General features: G+C 36.7%; 1 protein-coding gene across 1 annotated transcript in view; it reads right to left on the bottom strand.

Moving 5' to 3' along the window:
- The window catches only part of GSTCD (glutathione S-transferase C-terminal domain containing), a 55,169-nt gene extending 28,583 nt beyond the window's left edge, over window positions 1-26,586 (bottom strand). Inside the window, exons 1-4 of the mRNA XM_054382965.1 lie at window positions 26,176-26,586; window positions 24,117-24,578; window positions 19,736-19,990; window positions 18,959-19,052 (exon numbers count right to left, since the gene is read on the bottom strand). Coding sequence (XP_054238940.1) covers window positions 18,959-19,052; window positions 19,736-19,990; window positions 24,117-24,578; window positions 26,176-26,586 — 1,222 coding nt within the window. The remainder of the gene's footprint in view (window positions 1-18,958; window positions 19,053-19,735; window positions 19,991-24,116; window positions 24,579-26,175) is intronic.

The raw sequence follows: 26,586 nt of genomic DNA, 5'->3' as shown, positions 1-26,586 counted from the left end.
AAAAACATGCAACATGAAGACCATAACATTTTACATCAAGTTTATAAAGGGAAAATGTAATTAAATTTCAACTTGTTTTAATACGCTTCTAAAGGACTACAGATATGGAGTAGCACAGAAGCGTCATCTTATGCTGCACAGCAGTTATCCACAAATAAATATGTTCCTAGGAGATTTTCAGAGCAAGTGTAAAATACTGCTTAGAGACAATTTGGATGTATCAATTCAGAAAGCTGCCTAGAGATAGAAAATATTTTCATTTTAGTTAGTCCAATGTATGGTCACTTCAGAAACTCTTGTGAAAAGCTAGTTGTGCATACAGTTTTCCACTACAAACATAGATGCCTTTGAAGAAAGAGCAAGAGAGTTTTTCCTTACCGACACTATAAAGAATAAAAGTACTCAAGCTTGCAAAGACTGTCTCAGGTTAACTCATTTTTATGAAGTCCAAAACAGAGGCAAAAATTGTTTCCTAGACAATGAATATATACAACTGGCACTTGTTGCCTAGTCCACAGTTCTAATAAGCAAAAGCTCCTTTTACTTGTGTCTTAAGCAGCTTTCCGCAGGGTGGCCTGTTGTATTATTCTTACATAGTTTATGAAAGCAAATAGCCAGGAAAATCCTTCCAACTACCTTTGAGACAGAAACCAGGATTTAATGAAACTGTGGGCACCAGCCCAGCCCTGTACTCCAGTCCCCTCAGCTTTGCACATAAAGAACATCAGGAAACAAAGACATGATTTCATCTGGCCCTTCTGTAGCAAGCAACTCTGAACAGCTGGCTGCTGGACAAACAGCAGCACTTCCAGCTTCGCTTTGTATGGCACTTCTGTTCCCTGTGCAAACTATCAGCATTCTTAGGCACAACTAACTAAACACCAAGGTCATCTATAAGTTTAGTTATAGCATGAAAATTCTGTACTAATTTGGAGGAGGAAATCAACAATAGCGTCTTCCTGCTCTTTATGTTCTCCCTTTACAGAAGGCAAAACAGTAGCACAATTCTCTTCCTCATCTCCCCAATATATTTTAATTACTTCATTATACATGAACAAAACTAAGCTAGCAGTGTTGAGGGGATGGAGAGAGACAGCAAAACCAGACAGCACGGACTGATGCCATTCAAACAGCTTGCTGAATTCCCATAAATATTTTAAAAATTGATTTGAAGCCAACAGAAATGAAACATTATGAACTCTTTTCCAACAGAAATTAATCAGCTCTGTCAACTAAACTGCCTTCAAAACAGCCATCTGCCTTCAAAAACTTTAAGATATATAAAATATCTATATATAATCTCCTACTAATCACCAGAAGGTAGGTTCATCAAACATCTGCCTTAATGAAAAATACACCACTAAACACAGTAAAACAGTAAAAACATGAAGTATTTCAAAAGTAGTCTAAAACATATACTTAAAGTATTTAAACAGGCAAATATTCATAGGGCACTGTGTAGAAAAGGGCCTCTGACACAACCTTTAGGTGCCAGTATAATGACAAAGGAGCCAAAAGCTGGAAAATACACCAAGAAAACAGCACAGCAAACCATCACAGCAATGATTTTTTTAGATAAGGCCTCTAGAGTTATTCTGATAAAACCTCCTGATCCAGTCTGAGCTACCACTAAGACCTGATCAGATCTAGTCAGGTCCTAAAAAACACAGGCAAAATTTCTTCCTTTATATATAATGTAAAATTTTGAAGCTTTTGTTTTCTCAAGCAAGAAATCACAGCCACTACACATTGATAAAAAGGTAGTAATTACAGCACTGCTCTTTACTATTCCAACTAGGGAAATCAAGCACTGCTGCTGCTAGCAAGATGACAACAAACTGCTAGGTATACTCAAGCTTAACACTGTTTGCAGTGTCCCAGCAAGGACTAATGAAAGATCCTGAGGAAGAGCAACATAAGATACATAAAAGCTCTGTACTGCATGAATTGATTGGCATATGTGAATAAAGTTTGCCTGTCATACATGTGCACAGACAAATTTGGCTTAAACAAATGCATATGAAACTCAGAAATACAGTCACCTATTCCAGGGTCACTTCAATTCGGTTCATAGCTTGCCTAATTTCTTCTCCTATTTTCCTAAATTTTCCTATTCACTAACTCCACAGAGAAAACCCTACAAGATTCCTACTGCATCCCACTACCTACAGTGCAGGCACTGACAGGCAGACTATTTCTCTGGACATATAACTGTATGGCAAATTGCTACTGAAAGATCCTTATAAAGCAGGTCACAAGGAAATCAAAGCTCCTCAGAGTAGCTGAAAGAAACCGAGAAACATGGACACCCTTCACCTCTGCATGGACACCACCTGTGAGAGCAATGCACATACTCCTGTGATATTTCTGAGACACAAGTTCTGCAGATGACTGAGCCTTCAGTGCAGCACAAGTATTCAGAGAAGTGTCAGCTAAAGGGGTGTTGACATTGGCCTTGAGCAGAATTTGCTTGCAAAGACAGAAAATTGTTTCAACAGTAACTTAAGACAGAGACAGCAGAGCACAAAGCCTAACCTCCAACAAAGAGGCAGTCAATACTGCTATATACAAGTATAATACTTAAAATGGGCATTTCTGGTGTAAGAGTGCAATTATTTTGAGGCTATCTGATGGGATTATTTTATTTAGATTAAGCCACTTCTTGAGTAAACCAAACTGAAAAGACACAAAGCCAGAACAAGCATCTCTTAGCATACCAGAAGAATTATATTGCAGAGGAATTCTCTTCCAAGGGATAAGCATTTCTTACAATAGCACCAAAAAGATTATATGTGACTATAGGAGTATCTATAACTGAGCATCCAGTAATTTTAAGGGGTATTTTTAATTGCAAAATCCAAGGAAACCTGAGCTGTGATAGTAACCACAGCATCCATCATGTACCTAGTGCAACAGTGAGTGCTGGCAGGGAAATGCAACACAGTCTCCAGTCACTAAAATCTGAGGATGGAAGACTAAGCAATCAATGGCTTTCAATCAGTTTCCCCCCTTAAGTACAGAGAAGCTCAACATCCTGTGATAATCAATGGCTGTTGTAATGCCCATTTCTTATCTTTTATTGCAGCTTTATATAAAATTAGAATAATGAAATGCACTCCTAATTTTCCATAAAGCTGTTTTGATCTAATGACTAAAAGAATACCAGCTTAGTTTTGTCAGAGGTTTTTTAATTAACTAATTATTCCTAAGTTGAAAACACTTTGGAAAGGTAATAGTAAAACTGAGTTGAGGACTATGCTTTGTCCCTGACATACAACAAAACTAAATCAAATGAGAAATTAATGGATTATGAAGCATTTGACCATGCAGCGCATTTGTGATACAAAACTTAAGGAATACACTAAATAGAGTTTTTTAAAATGTATTTGTTTGGCTTTCTGTATATTGCACAGTAGCAAATCTAACTGAATTACCTTAATAAACAACATAAAACTAAAGCTGTGATTCTCCTGAAGCTCTTGTTGCTCAATTCTCACACACAACCTCAAGAGGACTACTCCTACATTTAAACAAAGTCTATGCTTGCTTGCAATAGGGAATAATAACCTCTACAAAAATTAAAATTACTAAATAAATGCCCAAACCAAAAGGATGTTTCCTTATATCTTTTTAACTAACATAAAGCGACTGGGTTTTAAGCAAGCATTTCCCTATGGTAGTTATTAAAATGATGAACAACTTAAAAAAGCCAAATGTTCATAAAATGCCTTGAACTAGAAAAGAAAAATTACCTAATTATTAGAGATTAACTTGTGCTTGCAGGAACTTCAGGAAAAATTAGGGAACAAAATTTGCTCACCTCCCTGATAACAAAATCATAAACATCTATATTTGTACAGATCTGCATGTTTTGAATTTGTCAGAAAAACAGATGAAGCTAGATCTACAAACAACCAGCGTCCTGCAGAAAGTCAGCTGCAGTGATTTTCAGCCCTACTGTTTGCCATTTCCAAAGTTTACAAACCAATCTTTAAACAAAATTTCTGATCTTATGGCTCAAACGGAGTTCGACGTTCATAATCTCTGCCATCTGTTCTACTTGCTCCCTACCAGCAGAATCAGCTGCGGCTGTAATCTTTATGCCACAGTTCAGAACATACAGAGATATACAACGCATATATTAACCACGAAACAAGAAAAAAAAGACACACAAATACAGAAAGAGCAATCTAACCTTTGTTTACAAAGCAATTAAGAACCAAAATGTCAAGAAAGCTTGGCTGAAGGCATGATTTATTTTCTGCATCACATCTTACTTGATGTCATATAAAATGAGTTACAGGCAACTTATGGTTCCAACATACATCAACTAGGCTAAAGCATCCAGTAACAAGCACAAGCAGAGGAATGTCAAATACGTGCTGCAGATAAGATGGAAAGTAATCCATTTGGCAGATGTTTTTCTGAATAGTATAGAACACAGGATTAAGAACTGTTCTATGTCAGCTCAAACTGGTTTTTGGGGGTTGGTTTTGGTGGGACAGATTATTTTAATTAAGAAATCATTTCCAGCCTTTCAAAAACCAGATGAGAGTACAGTGAAGAAATTATAGCAATGCTTCACAAAAACGGTACAGCAGTAGACTGTGCTCAAAAAATGCATTAGAGAATATAGGGACACTACCAGTTCTTAAAGACCACTGTATAGCTGTTTATGTTGGCTTTCATATTTTAGATCAGGTGAACTAAAAGGAACCACATGAAAAAAATATTTCTTTTGTCAAAATTCCTCCAAAATGGTACCTGCCTAGCAGGCTATGGTGACTTCATACAAATCTGAACTTCATTTTGAGGATGACAAATCTGAATTACAAAGACAGAGTCTAGCAATGAGGAAGCCATGGAGGGCTGAAACCAAGACTTTTACAGCTTACACTTCAAACAAAAAAAAAACCCAAACAAATTACTAGAATCAACAATGGCTAATTTAAGAAAGCATAAAACATTTACTTGTTGTATTTATTACTTCAAAATGCATCTGCTTCACTCAAAAACTAGCACAAATGTTTTATGAAGATGTCCAAAACTATCTGACCCACAGTCTATTACAAGACTAAGAGCTTCTGCAAACCTGGGAAAAAATATGAAACAAAGAAGTTATCATAATTTTAGATGCCAGACATTTTCAGAGATTTTTGATGAGTGCTAGAGAAAAGAAAATTTTAAGTTTAAAGTGATGAACAAACGAAATGTCTTATTTGGAAACTCTGTCTGAAGTTACAGGATCTGCATGTAAAATGTTGGACTTGCTTTCACATTTCCTACGCTGATAGGATAGTGACATTTATTTTTGCTTACTTCCAGTTTCCTACAGAAACCACCAAAGAATGTAAACAATTTCAGGATTAGCACACACAGAAAAGACATACAGCTACTTTGTGGTTAAAGGGCCAAATCAGCTACAAGAATAAACTCAGAAGCTGCTCAAGAGTCCTTAAATGCTCAGAACCCTTGATTCTAAAAGCTACACACAAAAAACCAACTTCAACTTCTGGCTTCACAACTTTTCACAGTACTTGCTTACAGTTCTGTATTTCCATTATAAATCAGAATGAAATATATCCATATACACTAATCCATAAACATAATTATTTTAAAGGATGTCATAAATATCTCACAATAAACTTCTATACTAAAAATAAGTTCTTGCTACTTACTAAAAGTAACATCACTCTAGACAATAATGAATTTCTGGATTACAGGTAAATTAGGTCTGGAAATCCCAAATCGTTATTTTAGAAACCATGAAGTTATCAGTATTCCATAAAGGTTTCAACAAGCAAGGCTTAAATTCTTAGGCTATGCCTTATTGCAGAGATAGATCTATAAATTCTGATACTATGCAGTTGTGCATTTCATATCTAAAAAATTTGCTAGAACTGGATCCTCCTCCTTCTCTTAAAGGTTCAGTAATGGGAGAGGAAAAATTATTTTTGAAACAATTAATCCAGCCCAGCCACAGTATACAGAGTCCAGCATGATTCATTCTTACATTATTACAAATTATACATTTGTTTACACTTTATCTGAGGAGAACAAGATAGGTCATTGGGTAACATACAAACACAGAAGCAGAGTGCAGGTTCCAACTATTTAATGCTTGTCTTGTGCACCCCTTCAGGAAGGCTAGCCAAGCCTGATGGCTCAGATGTTATGTGGCTATTACTGTTGCCCCATGACACAGGTCAGCTCTGAATTTTAACAGCAGATTTTACGTCTCCAATATACAAGAATACAATTAAAGTCTCTCTGCTTGGGAAGAAACTTGTGAAAGACCTGGGTTGGAAAACAACCAAGGAAGAATTACATTACAACCACCAACTCATTAGAAATTTGTAAGTTATAAAGTATTTCAGAGGCTCCACAAACAAGGCGAAAAAAACCCAAACAATTTGATTCTAAAAAGCAAACAGGAAAAGAGATTAAGATGAACATTACAAATGCTCTCCTGTGGTTTTCTAGTCTCAACATATGCTAAAAACCCAAACACAAAATAATCTACCTCCTCCTGTTCTTCCTCCTCCTTCCATTACAAAAATTACCTAACTAGTCCTAGGCCCAATTCAATCATGACTTTCTGGGAAAACATAAGTCATGAGAAATGTTAAAAGTGTACATCCCTGTGATTATATGAATTGCATCTGTACAGTCATATGTAACTTTGTCTAACAAACAATTGCAACTACTTGAGTAAAGACAGAATGAAAACTTGACATAATGCATATACTTCATTAAAACAAACAAAACCACAAAACCAAAAACCAAAAACCCACACAAAGAAAAACCTAAACCAACACAACAGCTCCTTAGTATGAGTTTCTTCATTTACTGATTCACAGTGACTAGAGATGCAGTGATCTCAGCCCAACTGTTTTGAAACCAGTCACACTGCTAAATTGTTGTCAAAAGAATCAAAACATTGCATTTTCAGTATTAGTCTAGAGTTGGGCTCAAAATGTTTTCATAAAGTTTCTGGGAAACCAATTCGACAGTAATGAGATGGTGAAATGAACAGACTGGTGATCAGCCTTTCAGATGGTCAACACTGGAAATTGAGAAGAACTTGATATTAGATCTAAGATAGCCCTAACTCTCTGAGCTCTACATCCTTATCTTTTGTTCCTTAGGAAATTACTCTGGAAATGAACCAAGTGAAATCAAAGTACAATTTCATATACGGAGGAAGTGGCAGAATCAGACTCTTGTAAGAAGAACAAAGGACAGATTCTCCAGGCAGCAAGCTCCTCTGGGATAAGGACTTTAATTATGGGTACATCCAGTAATAGAAGCCCAAGAAAGAGATTCTTGGTCAGGTGGAAGCTTAAAGTTATTGAATCATGCTTGAGTACTACTACTGTACTGTTGTGGTAGACCAAAAATGTGGCTTCTTCATACCTCAAAGCACTGATTCAATATCATCCTCAGAGCTCAAAATAACACTTCTAATTCCACTCCCCCTACACACTCCTCCTGACCCCTACCTGTTTTGGTTTGCTGTTTTTTGTTTGTTTCTTTCTTTTTTTTAGCATTAAACTAGTATGGAAATGCTTTAATTTAATAACATTCTATCTATAGCATGGTTTTCAAGCCAGGTCAGGTCTCAGGTGTCCTTTCACAGCTAGCATAGCACTATCTAGGCACAAGTTCCAAATTGTGTGTTAATTTATCACAGATACAGAGGAGCATGCCAGCATTTAATTCAGATCAGACTTGTATCGCAATGAGATTTGGCAGTGAAACCACTGCTTCTGTTGAGAAACTGAAATACTACAGGAATACAAACAACAGAAAAGTCCCTGGCCTTACAACTCAGTAAATTAACAGAAGCCTACTACGAATAGAAAGCTCACAATGAGCAAATATGCACAAACTAGAAGTGAAGGAAGTGACACCAAAGCCACCCATGACTACAACCATGGTGCCCAGCACTCAGTCTCTCTTATTGCCTGAATTGTTCTTTGGCACGATACTGCAGAACTACATTGCAGGACTCTTTTCAACACAGGACACTTGAAAGTGCATAGTAGAAGCACACAGAAAATACAGCACTAAATTAATATTAACAAATTTTTCAAATTTTTCAGTGTTAGTACTGTTGCCTCGTCTCTTTTTCCATTTTGCTAAATGTAAAAGTAAGCTTTTTTAAGGTCTAGAGGATACTCTTCACAGCAGACTACTAACAAAAAGAATTAGTTTTACTTTTCCTTGCAAAACAACTATGCTTTCCCTCTCAATTAAGAAGACAAAGTTCACTGATTTCAGAACAAAAAGAATTAACTTCCATTAAACAAGCAACCTTGACACCTGTGAAAAGCCATCTGTGGTGAACAACAGCCTTTAGGTACCCTGTTAACTTCTACACCTGAAAATAAAAAAAAATTCCATTATTCACACTACCAAGTGTACCTATTTTTAAAAGGTCCACCAAAGCATCTAGCCAGAGGATTTGAAAATGCACTAATTGAAAAGAAACAAACATGTTGAGCGAATGCGGAGGAATATAGACACTGAAACCCCTAAAAGGCATTAAAACCCTCAAGTTCACTCACACTTAGATTTGTAGCAGTAATGTGAATCTTGTTATAAGTAAACCCAATACTTCTGTTTAATACAGTTAATGAGGTCTAATGAAAGCACAAATCCATTTTAAATATGAAAAACATTAGAAAGGTATCCACATTAACATCAAATTTGTTATTAAATTCACAAAATTTATCTTGTGCAGCAAGTCTGCTTTCCCAAGCTTACCTATGGATATCTGACACCCTGGTTCATTTTTCAAGTTACTACTTCTGAACAGAGATTTCATCACATTTTTTTCCCTATATGGGGGAAAATGAGCTACAAATATAAAATCCCTATCAAATCCCCATCATAGAAACATGCACTGTGAGAGTGGGCAACACATATACAAGCAGCTTGTGTTGATGATATGGAAACATAAGAATGATACAGATACATAAAATTTCAAGCAAAATACACCAAATATCCTGATAAAACACAATGCAGGTAGGAGGTATGGTTCAAGGTATTATACTACTAATTGCCTTATTTCTTGCACAACGTAAGCCTGCTATGCTGCAAGTAGCAGCACCGTGGATCTTCCTAAATGCATCAGCTGAACTTGCACAGAAACAGATGAACCCACCCAGGATGCAGCAGGAAATGTTGGCTCATGAAGGTCTGGGACATAAATCAGTGTTTCCCAACATCTCTAACTGATGAAGGACAAGGCAAGGAAGCCACTTTCCACAGGCAGTCATGAATACCACATACACAGTCTAGAACCAATTACAACCTGATATACCTTTCAGTGCAAGCTTGAAAATTTCACGTAGACAGTCTACGACAGCAAGGGATTTTTGTATAAAAATTAGAAGTTTAGGAGCACATTTACACTTTTTTCCTGCATCCTCTTGCTAACAAATAAATAAATGCAGAACACATGCAACACAATTGAGAGCCAAGATACGAACTCTTGTCTGGTTTACCACTTCTTCATGGAAACACTCAAAATAGTTTATACTAAGAGATATCTTAGTCTTTGGAGGGGAGGATGTTGCTTTATTTCCTATTTCCCATCACTAAAAGTGCAAGAATACAGGAAAGATTTGCAAATAGGATATTCAAATGCATTTAAGCAGATTTTAGAGCACTTTACTAATCAGACACATTAGGAAATACCAGGTAGAGTGTGCTGATGGAACTACTAAATGAATACTATTTCAACTTGCCTACTCACTATACTTACACAGGTGATTTAAACATAACACAAAATCCAACAGGTCTCTGACAGATCTGCAACAGTTTTAAAGTAACCTCCTAGAATTAATGTTCTACAACAACAGGGGACAAATTTTATTGCTTCAGATTAGATTTTACTCATTTTAATTCTGTGACTATTCTCCCGTTGTTCTACACTCAAAAGATAACTTGGCTGTTTGTAGATTTTTCTACTTGCCTTCACTCTGCAATACTCTAGAAGTTTTTTAAGGATATGAATTTCCTTTGATATTGCTATGGTAAGATGCCAGAAATTTGACATGAGGCATGCACCAAAAATTAAGCTTTTCAGAAGCTGTTCCAGACCATCTGGAGATGATGCAATTCAAGTACAAAATAATTAATACCACTTTCACCACAACACCAAACACAGTAGCCTGGCCTTTCCTTCATGCAGTTAAAAGCTTTGAAAGTATCAGATTACTCAGATTATGAATCACTCTTAACAAAATAATTTTACTTTTTGTTGTTGTTTGGTAACACTATTAGCTTTGGGGATTTTTGTTTTGTTTTTAAACACAGCCATGATGTCTTCCTTGAAATTGCTGATTAGAACTTTAAATGCACAACTGTAGCCTAAGAACTCACTTCCAGGAAGAACTAAAATGAAACACCTGACCTTATCCAATGTGGAACTGTATCCAAATCAAGTAATACGTTCATGGTTTTAACATGGAAATGTACAAACACCGAAAGTGCAAATGGAAACCATTAAGCAACTTCAATAGACAGAAAAATTCTGCCTCATCTCATGTTTTCTCACAAATTATTTATAGATTGGAAACAAAATCTGTACCTCAAATCTGCAACAGATAAAGATTGGGGGATGGAAAAAGAAGGAATACAAAAGCATTGTACAATGCTTACCTTTACACACACCACCTGTGTTTCAAAAGCATATTTTATACACTCAAGGCTGTTGTACTGCCCCCACAAAATGCCACAAATTTATCAATTCGTTATCAAATATCCATAAAGAGCTTATAGAAATTCACTAATGATGCACAAAACTTGACAGTACCTTAATGGTGCTGTGTTTTTTACATTGCAATAAGGCAGTCTCATCCTCCCAATGTACAGAACACTGACACTGCAAAGTAAGGTTTTTCAAAATAATTTCCTGCAGAACTGTAGGTAAACGTATCTAGTTCAATAACCACAAAATGAGTGTCCACTTTATTTTCATTTATGAATTGACAAAATCTGGGCAATCACAAATTCTGGAAACAACAAGTAGCCTTAAAAATAACTCCTTCAGGTTATTAAATATTAAGTAGGATAGATTAATAGAATTTCAGTAATTCAGTAAAATAAGAAACTGTGAACTGTGACCACAGGTTGAATTAATTTTCATGAATAAATAATCTAATGGGTTACACCAAAATCATTACAGATGACTTACATTACCTTTTTTGTAAATTATTTCAACTTCCAACAAATTTCTTCCCTCCAAAATCATTAACAAATTATGTTTTTAAAGAAACCATCCCAGAATACCACATGAGTGAATGTCAATAAACTTGAGTGAAAACAACATATAAATTCTTTCAATATGTCTGCAGTATTTTGTTACCAAGGAAGAAGAAAAAGAGATACACTCAGGCTGAGTTTCAGTCATTCCCCAGAAAGTCTTTTCTTTGTCCTTCTCATGTTTAGTTACCCTTCGGATCCTAACCTCTGTATAATTTCCCAGTGCTTACAATTAGTTTTTCAAATGCAAGATTATAGCAGGAAGAGAAGTTGTGAAAGGTTCAGTTAAGAAAGAATCTTTTTTGACTCGTTTCTGGGGAACATTTGAAAATGTTTGCATAGGCTAGACAGATCTTCCACATTCTGATTACTGCCCTCTCCTCCTAATGAAGAAGGTCACATATTTTCATGTGCTCAGAGTACTGCTATAAAGAAGGATTAGTGGTTAGATGCTTAAAATTTGCTTCTTTCTATCCTTTCAGTCACCTACTTTTTTCTTTTGCCACATCAAACAAGTTATTTGCTTTTACTCTAAATTCCATCCATAACCTAGCTTTCAATGGTACCATCTTTTTCAATTACTAAAACGTTGGCCCTTGAACTATGCCAGTATTTATTGATCGATTAAAAAAGGTAATAGTACCTTATCTGCACAAACCTTCATGTTGTCATGCCAAGAAAGAAAAATTCCCAGAAATTTCCACTGAGCTTCTCATTCTTTTACAAATATCTTCCCAGCACTCTCCTTTATATCAAAGAATATAAAACACAAGTGGAAGAAGTCGAGCTGATGAACTTTCCTTCACTCCCTGATCAGCTATTATCTCTTTTCTTTTACTTGAAAACTTTCAAGTCAGAAGGCATCACTCTGCTAGGTATTTATTCAGCACCTCGCACAAGAGATTGCTGCTACTTCAACACAATGAATGTCAACTGTTAAATCACCAGTTCTAATTTGAAGGGGAGAAAAGTGGTTTAAATCACTTTTTCCAACAGGTGGTTCGACATTTTGGGATTAGAGGCTATAGAACTGAGACCTGCCACATTAAAAGCAGCATTTTCCTAGTTGCAGGGCACAGTTCCAGCCAGCCAATTTCTTCTTCCTTATCCAAACAGATTTTGCTGCCCTCCTGTGGCTGTGAGGATTTTAAGCTTCCAAAACCACAAACCAGCACAATGGTGAAACAGCCAAGACAAACTCGATTCCCCTAGACCAGCTCACACTTTTGTCTTGAAAGACAGATTGCACAGCTCCACATTAGGCTTTGAGAAAAGTAAAAAAGCCAAAATGCTGTTGGAGAGGTAATGAAGCTCTCCTGATGCCTCTAATTGAAAGGACTGCTTAGACTTTGGAGCAGAAACACAGAGGTCGGTCATGCTCACTTCACAGTTGAGCTGATGAATTTACAACTCAGCTGTCCCTCAATTACAATGTAGAGAAAACAATGCAAGTGACTTTAAAAAAATACTTCAAAGAAGGAGGAAAAAAAACCCACCTACTTTAAATCCTTGTGTTGATTATGCTACATAGCTCTATGAATTATGAATCACCGAACTCTCAAGCATGGCAAATAGAGGACACACAAAACAGCTGAAGGACACAAGCTCTACAGTGATTACACTCCATCACTGATGGAGTTGAGATTTAAATCTAATCTAATGCAAAAACTTATGGAACAATCTTCAAATAAGCAGGGAAGACATTTTACAACAAGAAATATCAGAATACTGCAACAGATGAAACATCTCTTTTGAAGAAAACGCTGGTGCTACAGAAGATACTTAACTTTATATACTGCATTCTGGAAAACAAGTCCCTTGGAAGCCTAATATACTCACAATTAACAAGGAGTTGTGCGTTGTAAGCCCATACCTCTAGGGATTAAGTTTCATCAAAAACTCAACTCCAGTTCTAGGGATATTCAATATTAAGGGCTAAGGCTTCAGCACTTCCCTGAGGGTTTACACTTAGTCCCTAAAGCAAAGTACAAAAACAAAGGTGACACTTTTCAGCATGATTACCAGCAGTATGAAAAGTCCATTACTCACTCCCACCATAATAACTTCTTACAGAACAGGCAAAGCACTAATGAGAATGTGTCCTAAATTAATCAAAATGCAGCTGTTAAAACTCAATATTCTTTCTAGTATGATTTTCAGCAAGATACATTAGCAACTGCTGATTTTGCTCTGCAGATCTGCAGTGTTTCAGTGGCTGCTAAGCATATAATTTAGATCAAAGTATCTCTTTAAAAAAAAAGCAACAGATTTCAAGCAAACATTAACGAACTTGTATCCCTCCTAATACAGAAACATTATTTTCATGAGGCATAGAAACCTTCCATGTTTCCAAAAAGTAGGTGTTTCAGCAACACATTGTACTTAAAAATCATTATTGCATACTAGTTTAACTTCTCATTTCATAGCTGTGCTTCCTGTCTCCAAATATGCATCTAAAAATACAAAATAATGAATTCCCTTCTTTATCTTGGTAACCAAAATAATCACAAAGTAAAATAAAGGGAGAGTACAGAAATAGCAGGAGCCATATCTAGTACCACAGATGAGTTATCTGGTTTGGTGGCATGCATAAATAATAATTTCCAGCTACACACACGCAATTTTGTATCTAAAAATTTATAATTGCATTCAAACTCCCATCAAAATTGTCTTCAAGCCAATTATGCAATGCTATACCCCAGAACAGTTGAAAGATCCAAAGAAGTCACCTACGAAATCTAGAATTTTGTCTTTTTAAGATAAGCCACATAAGAGTGAAACTAGAGTAACAAGCTTCTATTTCCTTACACTTATCACCTCAAATACCAATGCTGCCTATATTCAATCCATTTTCCTTTCTCTTTGCTACTGAAAATTATTTATTACTTAAGTATTTAGTAAGAATACGAGGCAACCTGGCTCCGTTGCCATCGCAGGTTTTCCAGATCTTGAATTATAAAATACAACACAAATGTGTTTTAAACTTACTTAAACAAGCACAGCAAAACCATAACTTTAGGGAGAGGTTAACGAGAAGCAGCTTCAGCTGAGTTTCCCTTCAGTTGTTACCCATGTGGCCTGCAGGCAAAGAGCTGTCTGATTTGGAAAAACCAGTTGAAGAAGAAGGATGAGTTCCTGCTTCAGGATGCTCGAGACACTGAAATAGGCTACAAAACTATGTTTGAAAAAAAAAAATCTTCAAAGTGTTTCAAGAAGTTCTGACAGGCTTGGAAGGAAAATAGAAAACTTTAAAGTGTTTCTTTTAACCCATTTTGGTTTATAGAATCAATGACTGCCTGGATCTCATTTCAGAAACACCATTGCTTTGAACATTTAAAGTAAAAATTCATTTCTCTTGCTTTTCAAAAATTTTAATAAAATACCAGATTCCCTAAGACAGATTTGATTCTTAATCATCATCTATTCTTATCTCAGAAAGCATCTCTCAAGTCTAAAACACTCCAAAGGTAATAACATTGTAATAGAGAAAAATACAAAACTAACTAAAAAACCCCACAAACAAAACAACAAAAATCCCAAAACTAACCAAATAGAAACACCAAAAAACCCACAAAAAACCAACCAAACAAAAAAACCCCACTTCACAACAAACCCCAACAAACTATGCCCTATCTTTACAAAACAATTCTAGAGAAACTCACCTTTTATTGAATCCATCTTGACAACAATTCCAAATCAAATAACTCTACATCTAGCAAAGCATTTATGCCACAGTTATGTTAGTCAGCTTTGCCAGCAACTACAAATAGTTTTAATATGGATCCAAGCTCACAAACTTTTAAAATGGTTAAAAAGACGATGACATCATTCAATGCTGGTTTCCACCAGTGTTGTAAAAAAAAAAAAAAATAAAATACAGCAACCAGTAAAACATCAGTAATCTCTAATCACATGAAATTAGAGAATGGTTGATAATCGTTTGATATAGGGTTAATACCCAACATATCAACATTATGTCCTAGCTACAGGGACCTCTGTCAGAAGTCAGGCTTTGCAATGATTAACAGATCAAACCAAGAATCTTATCACTACTTCAAACCCATAGAAAGGTGGCACAATAAGAGCAGCTTCATCCTCGTGTCGTTATTCTTTCAGTACCACAGGCAAGCTCTCCGATGTGAATGTTTTATATTCTGTATGTACATAAATAACTGAATATGGCACCTTAAGTTTTATATTCAAGAATATATATTAAAATACTCCTATTAATGAAAGTATGCCTTTCAAAAAAAAAAAAAAACAAAACAACTGACAGTCATATTTCATCCAAGGAGCTCTTTCCTGACCTATTGCAGTTCCTTCATTTAAGTAAAAATATTTTTTACGAGGAAGAGAGAGCATTACTCACAAGACTATAGAATGTAGTTTACTACTTGCCATGTTCATTCTGTGAGCAGTTTCACACTTTGGAAAGAACAGCATAAATTCATTCACAGCTAACCACTACCTTTGTAAGTAAATACCATCACATGTACACTCTGTCAGTCTGGCTGGTAGTTTCAGAATGAAATACCACAAAGAAAGCGTTTTTCTTCTTTTAAGCACTGCCTGCTTAACAAGTATTTCAACTCAGGAGAAAAGAAGCAAAAGTTTGAAAGACCATTATTTCTCATTCTTGAATGTCACAGTTGAAAAAGTTGTTTTAAAGAAAAAAAAAGATTCCCATTAAAAAAAAAAACCCACACTTTTCTTCTTCTGTCTCACACTGAACACAATCCTTGATGAAAAGATGACAGCATCAAAGACGTATCCCCGTATATGATCAGAAAAATAAAGCAGCAAACAAAGCTTATCACTCTCCACTGACACATACTCTCCATCTACTCGTAGTGGAGTTTCGGTGAGCTTAAGGGAATCACCTCTAATCATAACTAGTCAAACTGATCTTGATATCCACAAAGCCTTTGCAGTCAATACAAAAGTAACCTCAAGTCAAGGAATATTTTCACACACACAGGGGACCAGCACAAAGGCTCCAGAGTTGACTGAAGCTCCCAAAAGGGTAAAAAAAATCCTTTCTACTGCTGCTTAGTATAACTGTGAAACCCCAGAAGAGATGTTCCATTTCTTTGTTGGTCACAAATCTAATGAAATACAACTTCCTCTTTCCCAGACATCACATTTAATCAGCATTCTTTCCACAAGGTCTTCTTCCCAAAATTTCAGTCACCACTTTGTGAGGGTAAAAATTAAAACATGGCCTATGCTGAAATACATCTGAAAAAGTATAGTATATTCTATTTCGTTGTTTCAGAAATATGATTGGCAAATGAAAAGTAACATAATCATGTAATCATGAATGTTACAACCTCTAGTTTTGCAACAGTAAATAATCCCTATAAAAAAAAATAATAAATTTAAATGTATAATGCAAACAACACATTAAAACCGCAATCATCAGTAATTCTTTTCTGCAGTAAACAGATGTGACAGCAAGGTGCTTCCAGACTGAACAATTCGATCCCAGAACTTCCACATACATGTAACACAAATTCTGAGATATCTAAGTTGAAATAGAGCAAAGGTGCTTATCATGTATGCTATTAAGATTTGTCAGCAAATTAAATTTACTAGGGCTAAAAAACATTCAGTACTTTGTCTCAATTGCTATTAACACCATTAAGAGAAAACTGATTTACTAGTTATAATCTAGTATTATATAATCTATAATCTTGAAAGAGGCCTGCAAGAAAGCTGGTGAGGGACTTTTTAGGGTGTCAGGCAATGATAGGACTAGGGGAAATGGATCCAAACTAGAGGAGGGTAGAATTAGCTTGGCTATTAGGAAGAAATTCTTCACCATGAGGGCAGTGAGACACTGAAATAGACTGCACAGGGAGGTGATGGAAGCCCCATCCTCAGATGTTTTCAAGGTCAAGCTGCATGTGGCTCTGGGCAGCCTGATCTAGTGGAAAATATCCTTGCCCACAGCAGGCAGGTTGGAACTAGATGATCCTTGAGGTCCCTTCCAAGCCTGAAAATTCTGTGATTCTGTGTGCTCCAGGACTAAAAGCACAAACATGTGGACTTTGCCTAAATCAGAAAACAGCATCAACATCACCGTGATCTTGGTTGGAAAGAGGTGAAATGTCTCCCTTGGCACCCTGCTGAGGCTATCAAAACATCCCCAAAAAATTGAACTGAAAACCATTTCAGATACTGACATCATCAGAATTCATTCATCAAAGTTGACAGAGAGAGCAAGCACTCATGCAGGAAGCAGCAGGACTTGGTTTTTCCACCAGTCAAATTGTGATCCAGCACACAACGTCCAAATATAGACTCAGTATGTGTTCCTCTATGTCATGCACCTTTTTCACATTTTCTTTCAAAGAGACACCTTGGCAAAACAATGAACTAAACTTTACAGCCAAACCCCTGAGCATTGGAAGTAAGCAAAACCATCTATTCACTTTCCAAAGAAAATATTGAAGCTTGGACACTCAAATTCAACACACAGAGTCAGGTTACAAAGCTATTTTAACAGAAGTATATCCAAAACTTCACTAAGCGTGAAGAAGCATGATGACAGATACAAACCCAAGATTTGATTGGGCTTTTTTCCTTCCATGGTAAAAGAAAGGAAGGATCAAAAACTGAAGCAGAGTGTGCAGCTTCCCAGTAAGACTTCTCTCAGGACAAAACCAGAGGAAAATAGTTCATGTTAAAAGGATGGACACTTTATATAAAACCATAAATCTGTTTGTGGTACACATGAGGGTTTTGTCATGGCTTTGTAACTACACACAGATCCAAGCCAGAGGAAAACAAGTTCAAATTTGACCTTATTTTTATAGCCTGTCTGCTGTAGATGGCAACACATGCTTGTATTCATAGCTAGATATTAAAAAAGAGTATTGTTTTGTAAGTGCCTATAGCTCTTCAGTGATTCTTAATATATTCTCTGATGAATTTCACATATTGCCCACTGAAGACCTTCTTCACATTGCATATGTATTTCTGTGTTCTTTAAATCAAGAGTTCTATGCCACTGAGGCTAGGACTCCAGCATCTAAATTATCTTTTTACACAACAGAACACAAACCTTTTTCTTTCCCTGTAGAAAGGGGTTACCCTCCGCTAACTTCTTACTGATATGTGTAACACCTACTGTGCACAGAAGAGGTATTCAATATTCATGACACTCATTAAAACAACAAACACTGTGACAAATCATATTCCTTGTAAAACTATAGCAACTAGGCAACTAACTGTCCTTCAATCCAGCAAAGCAAACAACCCCTACATGGCAGGGAACACTGCCACAAAAGGGAAGACTCACACATAGCTACCAAACTTTGCTAATTATTTTCATCAACTTTGCACGTTATTTTCATCAGAATAAAATCAGCTGTTGGGAGAAACAATCCACATACAACCCTCATGTTGACTCTATTAACATAATGTAGTCAGAAAAAAATATGGGAAAAAATATGGTTCAGGAATTAAGTTTTATTTCCAGTTTGGTCATCAGCTGTTCATGACCTGAGGGAAGGCATCTCACCATGTGTCCCAAACAGATTGAATTTTAAAAGCAGATTTAAAACTGCTTAGTTGTTTTACAGCACTCCAAACCACATTGAGAAGTGACATATTTTCCCATGAAACAGTTAAGTATCTTCGCCAGAAGGCGGCACTGTTAAATACATACATAAAACCTTACCTTCTCCAGGATTGACTGCAGATGGTAGATTGGACCAATCTAGGGTCCAGTTGGGGCACGGATGAGGAGAAAACTTTGCTTCAATACCATTTTCCTATATGAATGGGAATTAAAAAAAAATAATAATACTACCCACTGAAGTTGGTAACACCCACTGACTTCAATAATAGCATCAGATCAAATTGTGCAATGCTTACAACTCAACTGAAACTGACCAGGCAGTTGACTTTACATTATATGGGATGCAAATTATGTATTTCTCTCATTTTCTCAAGAAAGTCCTGTTAATTTTCTTCAGAAAATACTGTTAGCATCTATGCAAACAATATTGAGAGCTATGAAACCTGATGGAGAGTTTTCTTTAACAAAATTCATTAGAGTTCCCAGAAGTTCAAAGCTCTAATCAAATAGCAAAAAGTAGAAGTGATAGAACAAAGTCAAAGATAAAAGCAATGGTTTTTGTCATCCCTTATATAAATATTTTTTAAAGAGGAATACAAGATTGAGATTCAAACAAAAAGTTACTTCGATTATTCAAAATTATTGGTTTCCAGCAGTCCTGTCTTTGCTTAATTCCTGAACTGGTCCAACATCATAACAGTAAAAAGCAAAATAACACCTAAGTCAATGAATATCAGATGGAAGACAAGCAAAAAGTATTAAACTGCTCAAGGCTGTCAGACAGCTTCTGCACTTCTAGGAAATTAGGAATTTTACCTATTCCAAATCAAGCAGATTATTACTATTAAAAATACCTCATTTAAAAGCTTACATTACCATTAACTTAGTCATAGTTGGCCTTGGACCACCTATAAAATGACTCTCTTGGTTCTCCTCTTCTAATTCATCAGAAACTGAAGAAGAGTCTTGTAGCTGTTCCTCTGGAGCAGACATCAACTCTGGAAGTTGGAGAAGCTCCATATTGCATTTGGCAGCAGCTCTCTTTACTCCAGGTACTTCCTGAACTCTTCGATACCAACTGGATATCAGGGGCAAATTTACCAGATTTTTGCCTTGTTTTATGCTGGAAGCCTAGGGGGAAAAATGGAAAGGTCACTTCTTACCATAAATTGCTTCCTACAGGCCTCAAAAAGGCATGAACTCATGAAGTGAGCTTGGTTGCACCCCAAGCATGCTTATTCATAGCACGGTAATACTTGCCAGCTAAGGGCTCATGAGGGCCTGCAGGTGGAATTGCCAGCTGGTCATTCAGATTTTATCTGAAATTCCCACTTGCTTAACAGAATGCCAAGTTTACATCACCAATTTTCATTATCATTTCAGTCAGTAATATTAAAACACAATTTAAGTAATATTCTTGATAATGTGCTGCTTCATAACAAGGGAATGGTTTATTTTTGTTCCTAATCACAGAAAAAAAAGGGGGGGTGGAATAGTAATTTGCAACAAATACTGAACTCTAAGCAAGACATTACCATACCCGAATGCTGCTCTTTCTCACAGACACCCTGCACCCCTTCAAAACGTGGCCACTGACAGGTGTTTTTGCTGGCAACTGCAAGCCAGAAATACCTTTGACTATGTGGCAAAGCAAGCACAGGCATACGAGGTCTCTGGACTTCAGTGAAGTCTTTGCACCGTATCTGTGACTTTTACATAGCACCAAATCCAACCCTTTTTTTTTAGAATTCTATATTTAAGTATATATGATGATCAGATGAAGTGGCCTTCAACAGAAATTAGAATTCTAAGTGTAGAAAAGAAAGAAAAAAACCAAAAGACATTCTTAAGAATACAATGCAAGTATTACCAAAAAAGATACCCAAATCACATTTTCAGATGAAGACCAGGATGCATTTGGTCTTAAGTAATTTTTGTTCAGGTAACCGAATGTTTTAGAACAATGCAGATCACTCTCTTACAGGAGAGGCTGTGAAGTCACCATCCTTAAGAGACACTTAAAAAAATTGACTGGACAACCAGCTCCAGGTAACCCTACTCTGAGCAGAGGGATTAGACAAGTTGATCTCCAGCTGTGCCCTTCAACCTTAACTATTCCGTGATGCTGCGCCTGCTTTAAGCAGAAAATTAAATATCATGATTACAGGAAAAGGCAGAAATGGCCATGTAAAAACGGTGCTCCTCCACATGTCTATCCTGGAAGCCGAAACTGGTAAAGAACACTTGAAATGACATTTCAGGCAGCTTTCTTACATGCTATGTTTATAATGCTCTTTAGCATAATCACAAGTCATGAGTAATTGTTAAGGGAGCAAAAGGAGGATGAACTGTGCGATTTCAGTATCTAATTCAATATCCTAATAGTAACACAGGCAGAAATACATTAATTTAGTTAAAGAAGGAAGTTATTTTGGAAAGCAATTCTAAGAGGCACTGTTACACTTGATAGCAAGTGTTCTAAACTGTATTTTTAAACATGACTTCTCCCAGATGGAGACCAGAGCTTTTCTTACTCTATTAATTTTAAACAGTTTCAACTAATAGAAAGCCTAACAAAGCTAATTTCAGAAAGATTACAGAAATGGAATAAAGTAATGAAAAACAACTCCTCAGCTTCATTATCTTACTTTTGGTAATTACAATTACAATCAGTTAGTCAGGTCTCCTTGTATGTATTGTATACTTCCCAGACATATCCATTGAAGACTTCATTATTGTTCACACTCTTAAAGCAAAGTGGAAGTGCAACTGTAATAATTTTTTTCAAACACATTCCAGGAAGTCCAGTTGTAAGTGATAAATAACGTTTTATTACAGAATTAAATTCTGGTACTTCCATCAGTAAGAATGGTTTCAACCCACTGTCTGCAAGAAGCGTTCAGATCCAGCTTACTCAATTTTACTGATAACTGTAGGGATCAAGATAGAGAAAATGATCATCCATCAGAGAACAAAAATAGGGCAACATGATGCCAGAGCTTTTATAATTTAGATTTAAAAAGGGAACTGAAAGCCATTTTTTTAGGAAAATCCTTGGTGCAAGCTAAGACAGATCTATCATACAATATATGGGCTGTAAGCTGCAAGCCACCAGGCCTCAAGGGTCACATAGGAAAAGCGAATAGATACAGCAATCTCAGCTGTATCTCCAAGTATATCACAAGTCACAAAATAGCCCTACCCTCAGAAGGAAATTTTGCATATGCCCACTATAGAGTGTCCATATTACTTTGTGGCCATTTTCTTCACAGTGCTGTGTAAATCTCTTGATGTGGAAAAAAAGGACAAAGATTAAGACAATTGAAAACAACCCATTAGCGTCTGTCCAGCATTGGGAACACGCTAGGTTGACTGCAGAGGAGAAGAGGAGGCAAAGGCATCTTTGAATAGAGCATGCTCCTGGCATTTCCAAAACACACAACTGCATAGGAAAATGTTCGGCTCCCCTAAAGGAAAGTGTGAACTTTCTCTCAGTACATTATGGGACCATACAGGTAGCATACCAGAAAAATAAATTAAGTAGTCCCAGTGCCACAAGACTGCAAGGATAATCACAGCTTTCCAGTTACAAACTTCACTCAAAGAGCTTCCAGCAATCTAACCTTTTACAGGGAGCTGCTCCTTTCACTGCAGTGACCAAAGGACCTCCCACAAACACTGGAAAACAGTTTAACAGCAGCAGTACTATGAATGACAAAAAATTCACATTACTAAGTTTCAGGGGCTGAAGCACATCCCAAAGAAGCTTGCTCCCTAGACACAACCCCATTTCTGAACAGGATCACAGTGATCAGTCCTTGCTTGAAGAGGAACACAAACTAAGTTTTGTAAAAACAAAACTGTACAGAAGAATAAAAGGGTTGCTGACTAGTTTTTACGCTGTCCTAGGCACCAGTCTTTATTTAGAGATGTGCAATGAAATTGGTTTATTTTGCTGGAGAGCTTGATAAAAAGCTGGGTTGGGTTACAAAGGAATGTTTCCTCCCAAACAAATAAATCACCCCTAGGAACTAGAAGGAAACAACAGCAGAGATTGACTAATTAACCTATTATGTGGAGAAAACTAAAATGGAAGTCATGGCACACTGCATTTTAAAATACTGGTAGACAAAGAAGAAAAATAATATTCTCAAGAGAATCTCAGGAAATTACATACCAGTGGCATAAATAAATGATCTTTTCCTAGTCAATGAGTGTTTCCCTAGTCAATTCCAAAGCACCTCCTCATCTCTGAGCATAGAAAGCAAGGGATTAACATCTGTAGTTTACATCTCTAGAAAGCCACCATAGTTCCTGAACCTATCCTCTTCCTTAAAAGGCATTGTTCATTTCTTAGAAGGTACTTGTTTTCTTTTGGCTTATCTGTCCATGTCAGGATAAAGTCACATAAATTTGTCAGTCTTTGCTGAAAAGAGCTCCAATTCAGGTAATAGCCAGACAGTAGAAGCACAAACTGAGTACTCCAGTACACCGAAGACAAAGTTAAAATTGGTTCACGCTTACCTACTTTTTTCCTACATGTATTACAATATACTTCAAGTGTCCATTGTAAATCTCTCATGAGAAACATCTCTTCCAGTATTTTAAGATTATTATACCATTCTCAACCCTCCCTCCTTTTTAAATTTGCAATTTATGATGGAATCAAAATTCCACATCACAAAAAATTCCTCACAAACAGTCTCATTTAGTAAATTATCCACCGAGTCACAGCTATGAATCTAGTACACTAACTTCAAGCAAGAAAATCAGCTCAAGCTACTTTTGCTTTTATGCATATTAGAATGCACTTTGAGTGTCCGTGTAATGTATTTTCATGGAGGAATCTTCTAGGCAACATGCTGACAAAATACTTCAGCATAATATTTTAGCAGTTTGAATAGTGTTTACTAAGTATTGCTATGCTATGCATTTAAGAGTGATCACAGAATCACAGAATGTTAGGGGTTGGAAAGGACCTCCAGAAATCATCGGGTCCAACTCCCCTGCCAAAGCAGCATGACCTAGGGCAGGCCACACAGGAGACCCCACAAACTCTCCTGGGTAGTCTGTTCCAGTGATCTTGCCTATCCCTCTTTTTGTTTGATTGTACAATACGAAAGACAAATCCTCTGTTTCAGGTTCAGTTCATATTGCAAATGTCACAATATATTTTAAATGAACACATTTTACAATTTTCCAGTTCTTAAAAAAATACATACATGCTACTTAATGTTTGCAGAGTTTGTTGTCTTACCAAGAACTGATGGATGCACGGCAAAAGCACTACATCTGCCAAGGTAAAATAAAGCCCTTCTGCAAAAATGTGCTCCAAAGGTGGAAGGTCAGAGGTTTTTGTTCTCCTGATGTGAGACGCCTCCCTGTTGACCACATCTGATCTTTCCTGGACAAGTAGCTTGGAGAAAGCTACACTCAGTTCCAAACTTGGGAGCGGATGTTCCTGCATTTCCACTGTTTTTCCTTCTTCTGTTGCTTCTTTACCAAGCATAGGCATTGCAGACTTGGCACCTGCCTTCTGTTGTTGAAGTTTTTGCCTTCGAATTTTGTCATCATTGTGTACTCGGACAGGTTCTCCAAGCTTCTTTTCAAGTTGTAAAATATCAGGAGGAATAGTCTGACAGTGCTCAGGAGATGCCTTCAAAAACCCTTCAACAGCTAGAGGTATGCTGATCTCACAAAGTCTGGTCCACTGGCTAACCTGTCAGATAAATTCATGTAATTAATGTTTATACAGAAGGATAAATAAAATCCAGGATACCATTTTTTGCCCACTTTAAGCAAAGAAATTCCAGTTTCAAATACATGCTCTGATAATCTTAGAAACTCATGTTTTGTGTTACTTTTGCAACACAGAATTAGGAAGCTAAATATTCTATATAGAACACAATGAGCAGTTATCCAGAATAGCATATTTTTATTCCCTATTATTTGCATCAGATTAGGGTGGCTACATAACTCATGAAAAGCAATGCTGTCATCTACACATATATATATATATATACACACATACACACACACGTGCCATCTTTACCGAGTGCTGGTAATAAAACCAGATGACACCAAGCAGTTTTTGAACGTATTTATTTTATAGAAATGCCTTATATTAGTAATTTTTTTATTAGCAATCAACAAAAAAAGGTAGTCTAACCAAACACCACCTTAAAAAGTTACTTGATTCTCATGTTCTTGTCCTCTTGTTCTGTAAAGGTTTTAAACCTATAAACTTTTGTCTTTTCTTATTCAGTTTACTCACTTTGCAGACATCTGAAATACTGAATCAAGTTTTCCAGCAGTTGCAAGAAGAGATTAGAACCAGAGGTTTATGTAGTATGTCAGAGAACTTGTTTATGATAGGGCTAAATGGACTAACACAGGGATATGCTTCCCCAGATCAGTTACTCACCAATAGGGATGAACTGGGTCAGAGGCATAGCAATAAATAGCAACCATAGATGTAGTGATCATGAAAGAGTGGGGTTCAGCCTCCAAGAAGGGTGAGGAGAATAAGTCTAGAGATGGATGACCTGCCAGATGAGTAAACCACTGTGTGATAAATAGGCTTAAACATCAACCCAAAGGGTAGTAACAGCAAAGGGTGAATTCACACCCTACCTGGAAGGCCAGCTAGAAATGGAGCTCTTCAGAGGGCTATGCTGAGGCCTATTCTATTTAAGTACCTTGACCAATGGCCTGGCAGTGGAAATGGAATACACTCAACATCAAGGATGACAGTGATTTGAACAGAGCAAACTCCAATAAAGAGCTGCCATTCACAGGAGCCTGGACAGGCTAGAGAGGAGGCCAACCGGAACAAACATGAAACTCAGTAAAGCACTCTGCACCAAGGATGGACTAAACCCCTGTAATGATGCAGGTGAGGGACTGATTATCTGGTCAGTAGCAGCTCTGCTTGAAAGACCCTGGACACCCTGGAAATTCAGTTTATTCTGCTGAGCATAAACCAAACCTAAGCAAGCAGTGCACCATGGCAGTGATGAAGACTAACAGTATACAGTGCTCTTGAAATCAACATTTCCAAATTGGGTATTTCTTACCTCTTTTTTGAACCTTAAGATTATTTTTTTGCTGTTAAAAAGTAGGGTCCTTAAAAATAAGGATTTGTTTATATTTATTCCAAAAATCAAGACACTTCTCCACTGATGAAATTTCACTTTCTAAGCAAATTAAGTTTCTTACTCGAAGAACTTGGTTTACATCATCAAGAGTCTACTTCAGATTATTTAACACTTAAGCCCCATCCTATTAAGGTATCTAAGACAAAGAGATGCACTCACTTCAGCACAGGCTTTTAAGCAGGTCTTCTTAAAGCCCAAGAGTTCCACAACATCTGTTTTAGATGGATCTGCCTCATATGTTTTCTGTATTATATGCCTTAAGACAACAGAGAGCCCAGCTCGGCAGAACTTGCCATCTTTCACAACAACAGCAGGTAAACAGCAGCTCCGCGCAACCGCTGGAAGCTGACATCTGGAGATGAAATGGACCTCAAGATCTCCAAGGAGGTTTTTTATCATAGAATGATCACCTACATCTTCAGCAGTTGGCACTAAGAAAACTTTGAATAATTTGCAGTCACAGTAAGATAGCAAAAACAGTGAAATAGATGTATGAAGAGGAAAGATGCCATCTCTGTACCAATGAGAAAAATCCAAATATAAATGTTCTTCAGCAACGCTATCTTTCAT

The sequence above is a fragment of the Indicator indicator genome, chromosome 8 (genome assembly GCF_027791375.1).
Source record: "Indicator indicator isolate 239-I01 chromosome 8, UM_Iind_1.1, whole genome shotgun sequence".
NCBI lineage: Eukaryota > Metazoa > Chordata > Aves > Piciformes > Indicatoridae > Indicator > Indicator indicator.
Note: the sequence above shows the minus strand (reverse complement) of the source record. Positions and strands in the feature narration are given on the sequence as shown.